General features: G+C 39.7%; 1 protein-coding gene and 1 pseudogene across 1 annotated transcript; one reads left to right on the top strand and one right to left on the bottom strand.

Moving 5' to 3' along the window:
- The first annotated feature begins 5,204 nt into the window (after positions 1-5,204).
- On the top strand, positions 5,205-6,802 carry LOC150015560 (sialomucin core protein 24 pseudogene; annotated as a pseudogene).
- A 3,889-nt stretch (positions 6,803-10,691) lies between these two features.
- Positions 10,692-13,421, bottom strand: LOC150015559 (uncharacterized). Its single transcript, XM_090268302.1, is given in 5 exon segments — positions 10,692-11,165; positions 11,916-11,956; positions 12,308-12,932; positions 12,934-13,217; positions 13,220-13,421. Coding segments are annotated over 5 exon segments (1,626 nt in total).
- Between the last annotated feature and the right edge of the window lie 562 nt (positions 13,422-13,983).

Genomic DNA, 13,983 nt, shown 5'->3' with positions numbered 1-13,983 from the left:
TATCCTCATAGTTTTTTTAGGAGGAGTTTTAGGCAATAGTGGTAAGATTTAGTAGAGTGAAAAGTGATAGTACACTCTCAGAGAGGCAGAGAGTGGACAGGCATAAAGCAGCGACTGTGTGGACTCAAGAAAGGACGGTATAGAGGCAAAAGGAGAGTCCTCTGCAGCTGCTCACTGCTCCTCTGGTTGCAAGTCTTAGGAAAAAATAAGGCAAGAAGGAAGGGCCGAGCATGCTTCAAGGAGGGCACACACCTATAGATTTTTTTAATTGAGAAACTTTTGGTTTGTGATAATTATTTCATGTGTTTTTTTTATGGTTTCCTTTTGCAATATCTTTGTTGTTTGTGATCTCTAACCTTCTGTCATAAACTAGGATGAGATTTCATGAAAGTTTTGAAAAAAGAAAGATAAAGAAAGTAAGAAACCAAGTGACTACTTAGTTTATAAGAAAAGGGACAATGTCTTTTTTATTCATCTATGTGTACTCAGTTCTTAGCTGGGTGACTGACACATAGTAAGAACTCAATAAACGTTTACAGATTGTTGAAAGGCACACATGGCTATAGTCTCAATTATCTAGTGATGCACAATATTGAGAGAAATTTCTCACCTACTCCCCCTTCTCTCTCAAGGAGTCAAGTTTCAGTTGTAGCCCCCTGTCTGCAGTAGTCTTATATGCAAAGTGATTTCATTGCTGACTTAACAGTGGCAACCAGAAAAGTGTCTATTACAGTCAGACATCTACAAAACTTGTGGTCATATGATACATAATTTTAAATATGACTCTCAAGTTCCATACATTTCTCTCATCCCTGGTTTTGGAACCTAAGTATTTTATTATGAGTATTTAGATTTGACTTCTGATTATAAGAATAAAAAAAAAGGAAAAATAAATTATAGAATGTATAGAGGGGAAAATGAGATCAAATAGAAGGGAAAAACATATCATGAAGATAATAAAAGAAGAGTAATTACATAGAAAATGTATAGATCTGTAAAAAAAGGCTGAGTATGATACTGGTGAGATATTTCTAAGGTTCTGGAAGACCCCAAGGCAGGCTCCCACAGTCTGACAACTACAGTAAATATGGTGGTAATGAAGGTAAGAGTAAAACTTCATGGAAACAACAACAAAACACTTCTGAGAAGCCTCATCAAGGGGTATAAATATTGCCCTGCTGATTCTATTCATGCTGGGAATAAATTCCTATGCAAGGGATTTTTCAACCTTGGCACTTTTGACATTTTGGGTCAGATAATTCTTTGTCATAAGGGTCTAGGCCTGTGTACTATAGTATGGTTAGCATTATCCTTTGCCTCTACTCACTAGAGGTGGTAGCCTCTCCTTCCAGCTGTCTCAACCAAAATTATCTTCATACCATGCCAAATGCTAATCACCAATATCACCTGCACTGGTTGACAACCACTGGCTTACAGGATGGGGGACAATAGGGAATAGATATGGGACAGGAATTTATATTATTGTCCTTGGTTTTACCACTGCATAAGGATGTCTGGCAGTAAGGATAAACAGATACATTAAGGGGTTATCTTAATATGACTTAATTTTAACTTGGCTTTCAACAACTCTCTTTCTACATCTTCTTACCTTCCCTCAACTATGCACATTCTTTTATCTTTCAGTGAACCTGTTCCAATAACTGAGTTCTGCAAATGAAATTTGTTTTCCTCTGACAATCATCTCTTTGATTCCAAGGGTGGAGGGAGCGATGCTATTCTGTCCTGTTATGAAAGCCTCCTTTCAGTTCTCTGTGATCTTCCTGGATGTTTAGATTTCAAAACCCAGGTAGAGACAAGGAGTTTAGACAATAGGAAGACTCATTAGTAAACCCTTTGAAGTGTGTAGACATGGCAATGGCAGATACCTTTTTTTCCCTTTCTCCTCCCTCTTTCTTCCCATCCTTCATTCCAGATGTGGGAATTGGCAAAACAACAAAAGTAGAGTAAAGGATGGAATCAGGAAAGAAATGAATCTTTAGAAGGGACATAAAGATGCTGCCTTTGCTTCCTCTTCTCACTGGGCAAAGCGCCCAGTAGGAAGGATTCTTACTATAATCTGGGGCCTAAGGGTTGGGGAGGCACTTCTGAGAACAGATCTCATGTGACCATGCAGGACTGTCAGGGCTTGGTGTAGGGGTGGGGAAGACAAGCAAGCCTGAATGATTAGCCTTGGAAATAATAAGCTCTGGCTTAAAATGTGCTGGAGGGAAACAGCTTGTCTCTATTCCAACCTTCCTTTTAACACTTCAGTTGAAAATTTAGTTTAAAGTCTCCAGCCTTTCCTTTCCTCTTTGCCCTTGGGAAGCTGCCATTGTATTGAGCTAGATGTACCCATCCTACTGGGGAGAGATAACCTGCTGATTCACCTCTGAAATTCCTGGGTTCATGTTATTGATCTAGGAAAAAGAAAAGTCTAAAGATACATTGTGATATTTAATAAACACAGAGGCTGTTTCTTTGACCTTGCCTTATTCAACACAAGAAGGTGGGCAGTTCCATAAAAAGAGGTAAGACCAGGAACTATATTGTCAGCTGGAAAAGATCAGCAAGGATCAGTATATCTAAAATCATACCACAACACCTTTAAAATCAAAGGTACAATGGCAGAGTATCCTAGAACTCATGACACAAATCTGTAACATCTAGGCAGATCTTCCTCATAATTCCACCTAAAGTGTCTTCATATCTTAATACCCTAAACTTTGCACAGAGAGGTTTTTGCAGGGGAGAAACCAGGCCCTTCACAGACACTATTTTGAATGTCACCACAGCAAATACACTTCAGAAGAATGGTTGGCAATGAAGTTTCATGCTAGTGACCTCACTTGAGCCATCTGGAAAGTCACTGCCAAATCAGGAAGCAGAAGGTACCGGGTGTCCTCACCTCATGTCTGGGATGTGTGAGCACAGCATGGTGCTGAGCTCACCTTTTGCTTTGATAGTGACAGAGATGTACCACATGAAGAATCATCACAAGATGTCATTTTGCTCTCCTCCCGCCCCCCCCCTTAGTTGCTGAGGCACTGAATCAGTTCTGCAGGGTACGTGCCAGGCCCTTTACATCCAAAGTCAATGCTTTCTCCATCTTTAAATAACATTGTCTCTTCCTTTATAAGAAAATCTGAAGTCACTTACAAGTTATTCCTTTTTAAGAATTGAATTATTTTAATTAAAAATGATTAAAGATTTCCTCCTAAAATTTTTTTGAAAATATAGAGAATCAAAACAAACAAACAAAAAAATCACCCATAATCCCACATTGATTTGGAAAGATAACTATTACTAACATTTTGTCTATATTCATCCAGTTTTGATTCTCACAAAGATGTACAATTTTTAAAGAAAAGTCACTTACTACTCTTCTTTAATAATTTTCTAAAAACCACTATGCTTTTTGGAAGGTATCACACATGTGATACACGAGTGTGATCTTAGTGCAATAGTTCTCAAACTTCAGTGAGCATGGTACTCATTCAGGAAATTTTTAAAAATATGGATACTGACCTGAAATATTCTTTTTGAAAATTGGTCTTAGGTGTGGCCTGGAAAACTGGATGTATAAAGTTCCCCAGATAATTACATTGTGCAACCCAGTTTGTAAATCTTCTCCCAGGCCTTCCTGATAATGACCCCTTCCACAGGGTAAGGGCTAGCCTTTCTGGACCAGCACCAAGATTCCCTGTATTTTAAAAAGTGAACCAAAGTACAGTTTTCTTTTGAGCTCTATTGTTTCTCCATTCAGCCCTTAAAATCCTACCTCCACCCTACTCCATCTGTCAGTCTCTATTTGCACATCCCACAACACAAGGAATTCCTCAAAATAACAAACCAGTGGTGACTTGATTGCTCTCTGCAAAGTAGATTTGTAGGCCCAAGGGTGGGGCAAGTACTGGTAATTTAAAGAATTAAAAAGTTAGGCTGTCACTCTCTCGGCCTGGCATCCATTCCTGTAATTCCCCAGGAGGCAGTAGAAGCTTCAGGCACAGGCTATGCAGGTAAAACATGTAGAAAGAGAAGCAAGCAATAAGTGTTTTAAATCACAGTTTCTAACACCTAAACATCGAGAACCATAGAATCTGGTCTTCACAGGGTTTGTCAGCTGTCTAATCTTCCTGAAGTGCATAAAAGGAGATTTATATTGCTTCTTGAAGTACTCTAAATGCTAAGTTTATGGCTCCTCTTTCATTTATAATTAGAAAATGCTAATCATAATACTAAAAGTATTCAAAATGTCTTGGAAGTTTTTGTTTTTGTTTTATAAACAACATGGAGATTTATTTAATATCTTTTATTACCTTTCCTGTTTGAGACATGTGAGCCCATATATTATTGCTTTAAAATATTTTTAAGTATGCTTTAAATGAACTTCACAATACTTTTATATCTCTTCATATACTCTGTACACCCTTTACTTACAGATCTGAATGAAATAACCAGAACAGGTTTGAAGAGGCCTATTTGCCTATCATAAGTTATATTGAGTTTTCTTCTAATCTCACACTTTATGATGTCAAATCCTAGGAAAATGATGCCCTTTAGTACATGAGGCCCAACTATGGATTCACATAGTGTTGCTCTCAGCAGACAGAAAGTGCAGTGTGATGACAATCGTATATAAATCCTCTTTAATACCATAATGTTAAAATATTTACCAGTGTGAACAAGTTGACCATGGGACACAAAGATGGTAAAAACTCAATCCCTATGGATCCATTGTTCACCGCTGATGGGAATATAAAATGATACATCTATTGTGGAAACAACATAGAGGTTCCTCAAAAAATTTTTAAAAATTACCTCATGATATAACAATTCTACTTCTGGATATCTACCCAAAAGAACTAAAAACAGGTACTCAAACAAATATTTGTACACCATATTCATAGCAGCATTATTCATAATAGCTAAAGGGTAGAAACAACCCAAAGGGTTAACAACAGATGATTAGGTAAATAAAATGATAACATGTGATATATATATATATATATATATATATATATATATATATATATACAGTGGATATTATTCAGCCTTAAAAAAGGGAGGAAATTCTGACAGATTCTACCACATGGATAGATGTTGAGGTCAATATGCTAACTGAAATAAGCCAGTCACAAAAAGACGAATACTGTGTGAGTCTACTTATAAGAGGTACTTAGAATAGTCAAATTCATAGAGGTAGAATGGTGATTGTCAGGTATTAGGGGAAGGTTGGGGGACCAGTTAGTGTTCAATGGACACAGAGTTTCAATTTTATAAGATGAAGTATTGTATGGATAGATGGTGATGATGGTTGTACGATAATGTGAATGTACTTAATATCACTGAACTGTGCACTTAAAATGATTCATATGTTATATTTCATGTTAAGTGTATTTTACCACAAGTGGAGAAAAAAACCAACCTTGCTTTCATGACCCATACACAGAAAACAACACACAATCTCAACACAATGGAGAATCACTCTTATGCTATCAGACTTCAGAGAAGTAGAGGACAGGCTGAGATGAGGAGAGGAGCCTGAACAAGAAGAGAGTAATGGAGCCAGCCTTACAGAGGCTGAGAGAAACCTGGGACTCAATAATAATAGAGAGAATTTTATTTTCTTCATAACAATTTGGAAGGGTCAGTATTAGATACACTAGTTTGTCTCTGTTAGTTTTCTGTTCCCTATTTCCATTTTACTACATCGCAATTTTTTTTTCAGGAACCCAGATTCACAAAAGGTGAATAAGAAAGACACTAGTCCCTATATATAGTTCCAGGAATGCCGGTTAGTAGTGAGATGGTAGCTGAGAAATAACTCCTGTATACTCTTCATCTAGAAACTCCAAATGTTATTTCACCACACTTGCTTATCTCAGTTTTCTCTCTTTTATATATTGGTTCTTATATATAGTATACATATGTATTTACCCCCAAAATACATATTTTATAAAGGCAGAGAAGAAATTTCCTACAACCACAGTACAACTCTCCAAATCAAGAAGTGAACATTGGTGGAAAATTTTCAATAGAACAACAATTTAAAGAGAAATTTAAAAAACTAGAAACAAAAGCTATAAAGGTTTAAGGAATCACACTAATAAAATGTGGAAATAAACAAACATTGGTGTCAGATGTGGCACCACAGGAGGCAGAGAGACCAGCCTAGTGTTGTGCGCTGCAGCTTTTGTGGCAACACCAGTGCTCAGAGGTTGCCATGTACCGCCAGCTGCTTTGGGTCACCACTTGCTTTCGGCTGCCACCTGCCTGGCTGCTCTCCCTATGCTGACCATGGATCAGAGCACCACTGAATGCAACTTCAGTACCTACCAACAAGACAGTCCCAATGCCTTTGACCTCCCTTGTGCCAATCACCACTCTAGCACCAGAAACCTGTGAAAGTCACAACAGCTGCATGTCCTGTATTAATGCTAGCAATGCTTTTGCTAACACTACCTGCTTTTTGGATGGAATTTTAAAAAGGTAAAAGCTTCTATTTACATAATTCAACAATGAGCGATTGCCAAGTGATGAACAGTACAGATTTCTGTTCTGTGCCCACTGCTGCTCCATTGCCAACAAATTCTACAGCTAAAACAACAACTACGCCTTTTACAGCTACTACACCAGGTACAACTAAAAACACTTTAACTCCAACTTCACAACTTATGCGAAAATCTACTCTGATGCAGCCAGTTTTACTGGAGGAATTGTCCTTGACTTGGGCATGCAGGCTGCAATTTTCTTTCTCTATTATCTCTACAAATCGATGGAGCCAAACTACCATACTCTGTAAACAGACCCAATAGATTAACAAGGACTGAAACAAAATGAAAGACATTATTCTAGGATCTTTAAATTTTCAAAGTATGCATATAGGATATCTTGAAGAAAATTATTTAAATTATTTTTCTCAACAGGAATATTTAAAGTATTCTGCATGAATCCTTGTGATTGTCATTTTAAATGGCTGCTGTTGTGCAATTATGTTCTTTTTTCTTGACATGCCAAATGTAACTCTGAAAGTGATGGAAAACATTGTCCTGTGAAGAAAACCTCATGACTCTTTTGGCAGTTGAATTTAGTTATTCTGAAGCCTGAAAGCTGCATTATTTCCATTCTAACTCAAGATATAGTTTAGTAATTAGAATTGAGAAAAATGTTACCAATATGCATTAATTGGGGGGATTTTTGGTTATCATTTCAAAAATGGAACAAATTTATAAATTTAATATGCATATAGTAAACTGCAGACATGGCTGTATTTAGAAATATCTATTTTAGTTCATTGAAAACTATAAAACTAATCTGTATTATGTACAAAACTAATTTAAAATAAATCTACATGTTTATTTTAAAAAAGAAGTTAACATTAACTACAATGTGAATTACACTTAACTGAACACTTAGAAATCATTCAGATAGAAAACTTTGTTATGCATTTTTACCACAATAAAAATAGAAAAAGAAAAGAAGTTAATATTGATACATTACTATTATTTATTTCACAAACCTCATTCAATTTTATTGTTTATCCTAATAATGTTTTTTATAGCCAAAAAAAAAACTAAAAAGACAGAAAGTAAGAAAGAAAGGGAAAGGGTAAAGAGGGAAAGAAGAAAGAAAGAAAGAGAGAGAGGGAGAGAAAGAGAGAAAGAGGGAAAGAAAAAGAGGGTGGGAAAAAGAGGCAAGAGAGAAAAAGGCATAGCAGTCTAAGATATAACAGAAGGCCACAAACTGCACTTAGCTACCATGTTCTTACTGCCCTTAACTGGGGAAGAAGTATTATCTTTCCTTCTCCTTCAGGGCTCAACATTTTAAGATAGCAACCACTTTTTTTGTAAAATGTCCCACAATTCGGGCTTATGTGGCACTTTATCATGACTGGGTTGAAGTTATGCATTTTGGGCAGGAATCCCACAGAAGTGATCTGGTGTCCTTCTCAGTGACTCATCTTAGAAGACATAGGACCTTGCTGAGTTAATCACCCCTAATGTCAAGTGTGGTCACTTGTTTAGGGGTTTTCCAGGTTTCTCCACTATAAAGTTTCTACTTTCTCTTTTAATAATTGAGCATTTTTTGGTGAACTGCTTTGAGAACAATCAAATACGTTGCTATTTATCAAATTTCCACCAGCTAGTTTTAGCATCCATTTATGATTCCCTTTTTATTTTTAAGTGTATTTTATTGATTATGTTACAGTAGTTCCACTTTTTTCCCCTTTTCTCCCCTCTGCCCAGCACCCCCCTTTCCTCCAGCAATCCTACACTCCTTAGTTCATGTCCATGGGTCGTGCATATAAGTTCTTTGGCTTCACCCTTTCCTATATTATTCTTAACATCCTCTTGTCTATTTTGTAACAACTGACTATGCTTCTTAGTCCCTGCACCATTTCCCCATTTATCCCCCACCCCCCTTCCAGCTGATAACCCTCCAAATGATCCCCATACCTATGATTCTATTCCTAGTCTGGTTTGCTTAGTTTGATTTCGTTTTTATTTTTTAGATTCAGTTGTTGATAGTTTTGAGTTTGTTGTCATTTTAGTGTTCATAGTATTGATCTTCTTTTTCTTAAGTAAGTCCCTTTGATATTTCATATAATAATAGCTTGGTGATGATAAACTCCTTTAGCTTCACCTTGTCTGGGAAGCACTTCATCTGCCCTTCTATTCCAAATGGTAGCTTTGCTGGCTAGAGTAATGTGGTTGTAGGTTGCTTTTCATAACATTTAATACTGCTTGCCAGTCCCTTCCTGCCTGCAAAGTGTCCTCCATGAAATCAGCTGATAGTCCTATAGGCATATTCCTGTAGGCAACTCTCTGCCTCTCTCTTGCTACCCCCAGGACTCTGCCTTTATCTTTCACCTTTATCTCAATCATGATGCATCCTGGTGTGGTCCCCTCTGGGTCCAGCTCACCCGAGACCCTCCATGCTCCCTGGACCTGTATGTCCATCTCCTTCTCAAAATTTGGGAAGTTTTCCCAATTTTTTTCAATTCTTTCTTCCTCATTCTGCACCGGTTGACTGCTTTTTCCTTATGTTCCAAATCATTGATTTGAACCCTAGTTTCCTTCCCTTTACCATTGGTTTTGTGTGAATTTTCCTTCATTTCGCTTAGCATAGCCTTCACTTCTTCTCTTATGCATTTGCCATACTCAAGCATATCTGTCAAGTCTGTGAGCATCTTTATCACCAGTGTTTTGAATTCTGCATCTGTTAAATTGTCTATCTCCACATCTCTTAGGTTGGCTATCTCCTTGTTGCTTAGTGCTCCCACTGGAACCTTGATCTCTTCCCCCTTTTGGGCCATACGTCTCTGTCTCCTCATTCTGACAGGCTTCTGTGTTTGTTTACCTCCACATCCCAGGTAGAGCTGTCACTCCTGTTACATTGTAAGGGGCAGAGCCTTAGAAATTCATCAGCACAGGATGACCTGTTTTACCACGTTGTGGCACTGTACGTGGGAGAGGGTTTCGAGAGGAAACAATGCTGCCTGCCCAGCATTTGCTCCTTTTCCAGGCACCTCTCCCACTTCCGCACTGGACTGGCACTCCTCTATCTGCCACCTTGGCTATCTTTCCCAAAGTGAGTGGGTTTGTGGACATTCTAGAACCATGGGGGCCCTTTAAACAAGTGTACTCTGCTGAGACCAGCAGTTTCTGCCTCCACCCCAACCCGCATTGGTCTGCACAGTCAGAGGCAATGAGAGTTGATTTTCCCCAGTGCTGGGACTGTGAGCTGCAAGGTCCGGCGAGGAGCTGCGAATGCTCCCCAGGTGTCCCTCCTAACTTTTTTTTTTTAATTTAGAAATTTATTCTGTTTAATCCACAAGCTTTATATAGCTTTAGTTTAAAAAACAAAAACAAAAAAAGTGAAAACAAGACACCATTTCAAAAGTCTGGGCCCTTCCAGCCTTCCAAATACAAGAGCTCTGGAAATTGTATATACCAATTGGAAGAATAAGACAAAATTATGAATGTAACCATGACATTTCATAAAACCAAGTGTATGTAACTGAAGGGTCCTTCCCGGAACTAATTAACTGCCTTTACAAAAAAACACAACAGAATAGAATAAAATTCCAGTGTTCCAAGTCAACTTGTTACACATCAATATTAACCCACAGTGTCCTTGTCTTGGCAAACAACATGGTTTCATTTTCTGTCTCATCCTAGAGCTTGAATCCTGATTCATTTCAGCAGACTCCACAGGCAACAGGAAAGATTGTGGCATTAAAATGCTAATTTATACTTTTGTAGTAGTTCAACAGTGGTCTTATTTTTGGGCAACTGCAAAGCATACAAGGTTGGAAGCATCATAACTTAAATGGGTGCTAAGACTCAAATGAGAAAAAGTAGAGAAAAAAAGGAGAAAAGAGAAAAGAAAACCTCTGGGAATAGCCAGGGGCATTTAAAGAAATCAAAAAAATGCCAACAATATTTAAAGCCCCTTTTTAAAAAAGGGGACTTGTTTTGGCTTAAAATATTTCACTCTAAATGAATTTATGTCAGCTGTCAATGAAAGAATGTCACTAATACACTGTGGACACCTTTTGCAATGTAGGTCCATGCCCTTTTTTACATGGTGAACTTCAACCTAGCAATTATTACAATAAATGTTACAGTCTAAAGCTCAAACACATTTTAGCATTTTTGAAATTGAATAGAGTACAAACCAAATACAATTTACATCATAACAAAGATTTCCACCCAAGACTGTGAGGACACTTGAGCCTTCCTCATTGATCTCAGGGCCTTTTCACTCAGGTGCTCTTCTAAGTCGTCAAGGTTATCTTCAGCTTCACTTTCAATCTCCTTCCTGGGCTTGGGCTCCACCTCTGGCTCTCCCTGTGCTGATGTGTTGGTCGGAGCAGCAACAGCTACAGGGGCTCCAGTGGTTGCAGCGACTGCAGCCACAACCTTTTCTTTCTTGTGTTTTTTGTGTTTCTTATGCTTCTTATCCTTTTTGTGTCTCTTGTCCTTCTTTTTCTTTTTCTTTCCACCCCTTTCCAGGTCTAAATTCCTCACCGGTGATAGGCTTGGTGTTGGGCTCTTAGCCTTTTTGACTGGTACCGCTGGTGACCAATTGGTAGAGAGTGACTGAGACTGGACAGGAGATGGAAGTGCTAGAGTTTTTTTTAGCCACTGGCTCAGGAGACCCTGAGACAGATCAGGAAGGATGAGAGTCTCCTTACAGACTGAGGGCTTAGTGAGGCAGCTTTTTTTGTCTTTTTGGGTTCCAGAATCCTGGAGACTCTCCTAATGGGCCTAGTACTTGGAGATGGGGACTGCCTTCTTTGGGGTGATGATGATGGCCCTCTTCATACAGGTGGAGGACTTTAGGAGGTCCGAGGAGCTCGAGGCCATGGTGTGGGTGAATGCTGTTTGTTTGGTTGTGGTGACCGGGCCTCCCGGTAGATCAGCTTGGGGAAGACCCTTTCCTATGTTTTGATGACAATGAAGGTGAACGTCTCTTGGTGGCTGGGGAACTTCTTTGTTTGGGAGGTGGAGAATGGGAGATCCGATGCTTTGTTGATGGAGTTGGTGATGCCCTTAGTTTAGGAGGGGGTAGGGGAGAAACTGTTCTTCTCTTTGGAGGTGGAGAAGGGGAGTATCTCCTCTGTATTGGAGGAGAGTATCTTCTTGGGGTAGGTGAGCACTGACATGGGGGAGGGGAAGGAGTCCTCCGTCGTGGTGGTGATGTAGGAGACCTACGCCGCCCAGGTGGTGGAGCAGGAGAAGGAGAACATCGCCATCTGGTGGGTGGTGGGGAAGGACTTCTCCGTCTACCACTTTTAGTCATTGGCGATTGCCATCGCTTTCCCATTTACATCCGAGGGGAAGTTTCTGGTGCTTTCAAGGCGATAGAGAAGCACTGCGGGAAGGGGAATGTCTCCGCCGCCTGCCTACTTCACCATTCTTCACACGGGACCTCTTGGGCCGCTCGTCTTCTGAGGAAGAGGAGGACCCAGAATTAGATGAAGACTGCTGATTCTGTCATCTGTACTGGCGTCTCTGCTGCACAGAATCTGCTGCAGCCATTTTGCCACCTTTATCTTCTTCTGATTCAGAAAACTCTACTTTTCTAGGCTTGGGTGCTGGTAAAGGGGACTCTCTTTTCTCAGTACCTTTATGTTTTGTCATTTTACCTGAAGTTCTCCGTGGAGAGACAGAAACACGACTTTTTCTTGCACGGTTTGACTGCTGGGGCATTGGAGAATGATGTGTTCTTGGTGAAGGAGGTGCTAGAGGTGATGGTCTATGCCTTCACCTTGGAGGACTTGCTAAAGGAGATAACCTACGTGTTTTTCGAGGGGGGCTGGATGTCCTCTTAGGAGGCTTCTTTGGTGGTGACCGGGAACGAGATGAAGAGGAGGATGAACTACTCCCAGACAAGGATGCTGATGAACGCTGTCTTCGTCTCACTGGAGATCTACTCCTTCTATGCTTTGGTGTAGGAGGCATTCGTATTGGTAGAGTTCTTCGAGGAGATGGCCGCCTTCTAGGTGAGTATGACCTTGATATGGATCTATGGCGCCATCTAGGCCGAGTATGAGAAGGAGAGCGAGAACGTGTCCAGGATCTTGATTTGGAACCTGACCGAGATCTTGGTCGAAGCCTTTCCTTTTCTTTTTTGGAATTTTTCTCTGGAGAATGATCTTTAGGCTCTGGTACAGGTTCAGGTTTGGGAACTTTCAGAATGTCACTAGTAGAAGTGGTCTCTTGTACTGAAGGTCCTTTAATTACTGCTGATGGTTCTGGGAGCTCTGGAGTTTTTTCCTTCTTTTCTGGAGCAGGGGACGGACTCTGGCTCTTGGTTCTGTGATGGCGAGATAGAGAATGACTGCACTTTCTCTCTCTCCTGACAGGGGAAGATCGTCTTCTAGGAGAAGGAGGTCTGGACTTGCATCTTCGTGGGCTTCGAGACCTCTCTTTTTTCTCTGCTGCTTTCTTTTTCTTCCTTATCCCTCTTATCTTTGTCTTCATCTTGCTTTTTCATAGATGTCAACTTTTCTTGTTCAATCTGTCTCTGCTTTATTTCTTCTTTCTTCAGTTCTAGGAAAGCAGAAGGAATTCCAGCGATGTTTTCTTGGGCACTTAAGAGTAGGGGCCATAGTTCTCCCATAAATTCTCTAGCATTTTTTCCATTCAAAAACCCAGTCAAATTGATTTGCGTCATTTTGGAATCTGGATTCTTCACTTTCTCTTTCACTCAATCACAACAACCTCCTCAAACCCAAGGATTTCCGTTACTCGTTTTGTTATCCAGGGCTTTATACCCTCCAAATTTACTTTGCTCATATCCACCATTTTTTCTAGATATTCTGCAAATTTCAGCTGCTTCAGTAGCTTCTGTTTATTGCTGAACCGATTATCCTGTTCTGCACTTGTTCTGCAGAAAACCCCCACGTCCATCTTCCTGCCTCGCTTGGAGATCGCTCCCACCCCTAACTTTTTTAAACGTGTGACTATGCTTTCTGCTGGCATGCTGCTTCTGCTGCCACCACTGCTGCCACCACAACACATCCTCTGCCCTGGCTTCGCCCCTCCTACCTGTCTGGATGAGTATTTCTTCTTTATATCTTTGTTTGCTAGACTTCCATGCAGTTTGATTTCCTGGAACTTCTGGTTGTTTCTAGTTTTGAAGTAGTTGTTTTCCTTCTTAGTTTTGGAGAAAGACACAGCATGTCTGTCTATGCCTCCATCTTGGCCGCAAGTCCTGGAGGCAAGTTTGATGATTCTTGCTTGAATTAATTATTACTACTTTGGTTACTAAGTGGGGAATTTCTAATTTGATAGTTCTTTCTATACTTCATAATTGCATTTCATTTAAAAGAACTTCATTCATTTCACTTATTTGCATTAGAATGAGCTCATGGATTCTGATTTTATTCAGTGGATGATAATCGATTACTACCATTATTTATTTTGATACTCAGTTTATCTAAAGTTTGACCAGTGAGAGCCCTTCTGCTTA

Source organism: Furipterus horrens, unplaced genomic scaffold, assembly GCF_987537825.1.
Source record: "Furipterus horrens unplaced genomic scaffold, mFurHor1.1.pri manual_scaffold_3, whole genome shotgun sequence".
NCBI lineage: Eukaryota > Metazoa > Chordata > Mammalia > Chiroptera > Furipteridae > Furipterus > Furipterus horrens.
This window is presented reverse-complemented; position numbering and strand designations above follow the sequence as displayed.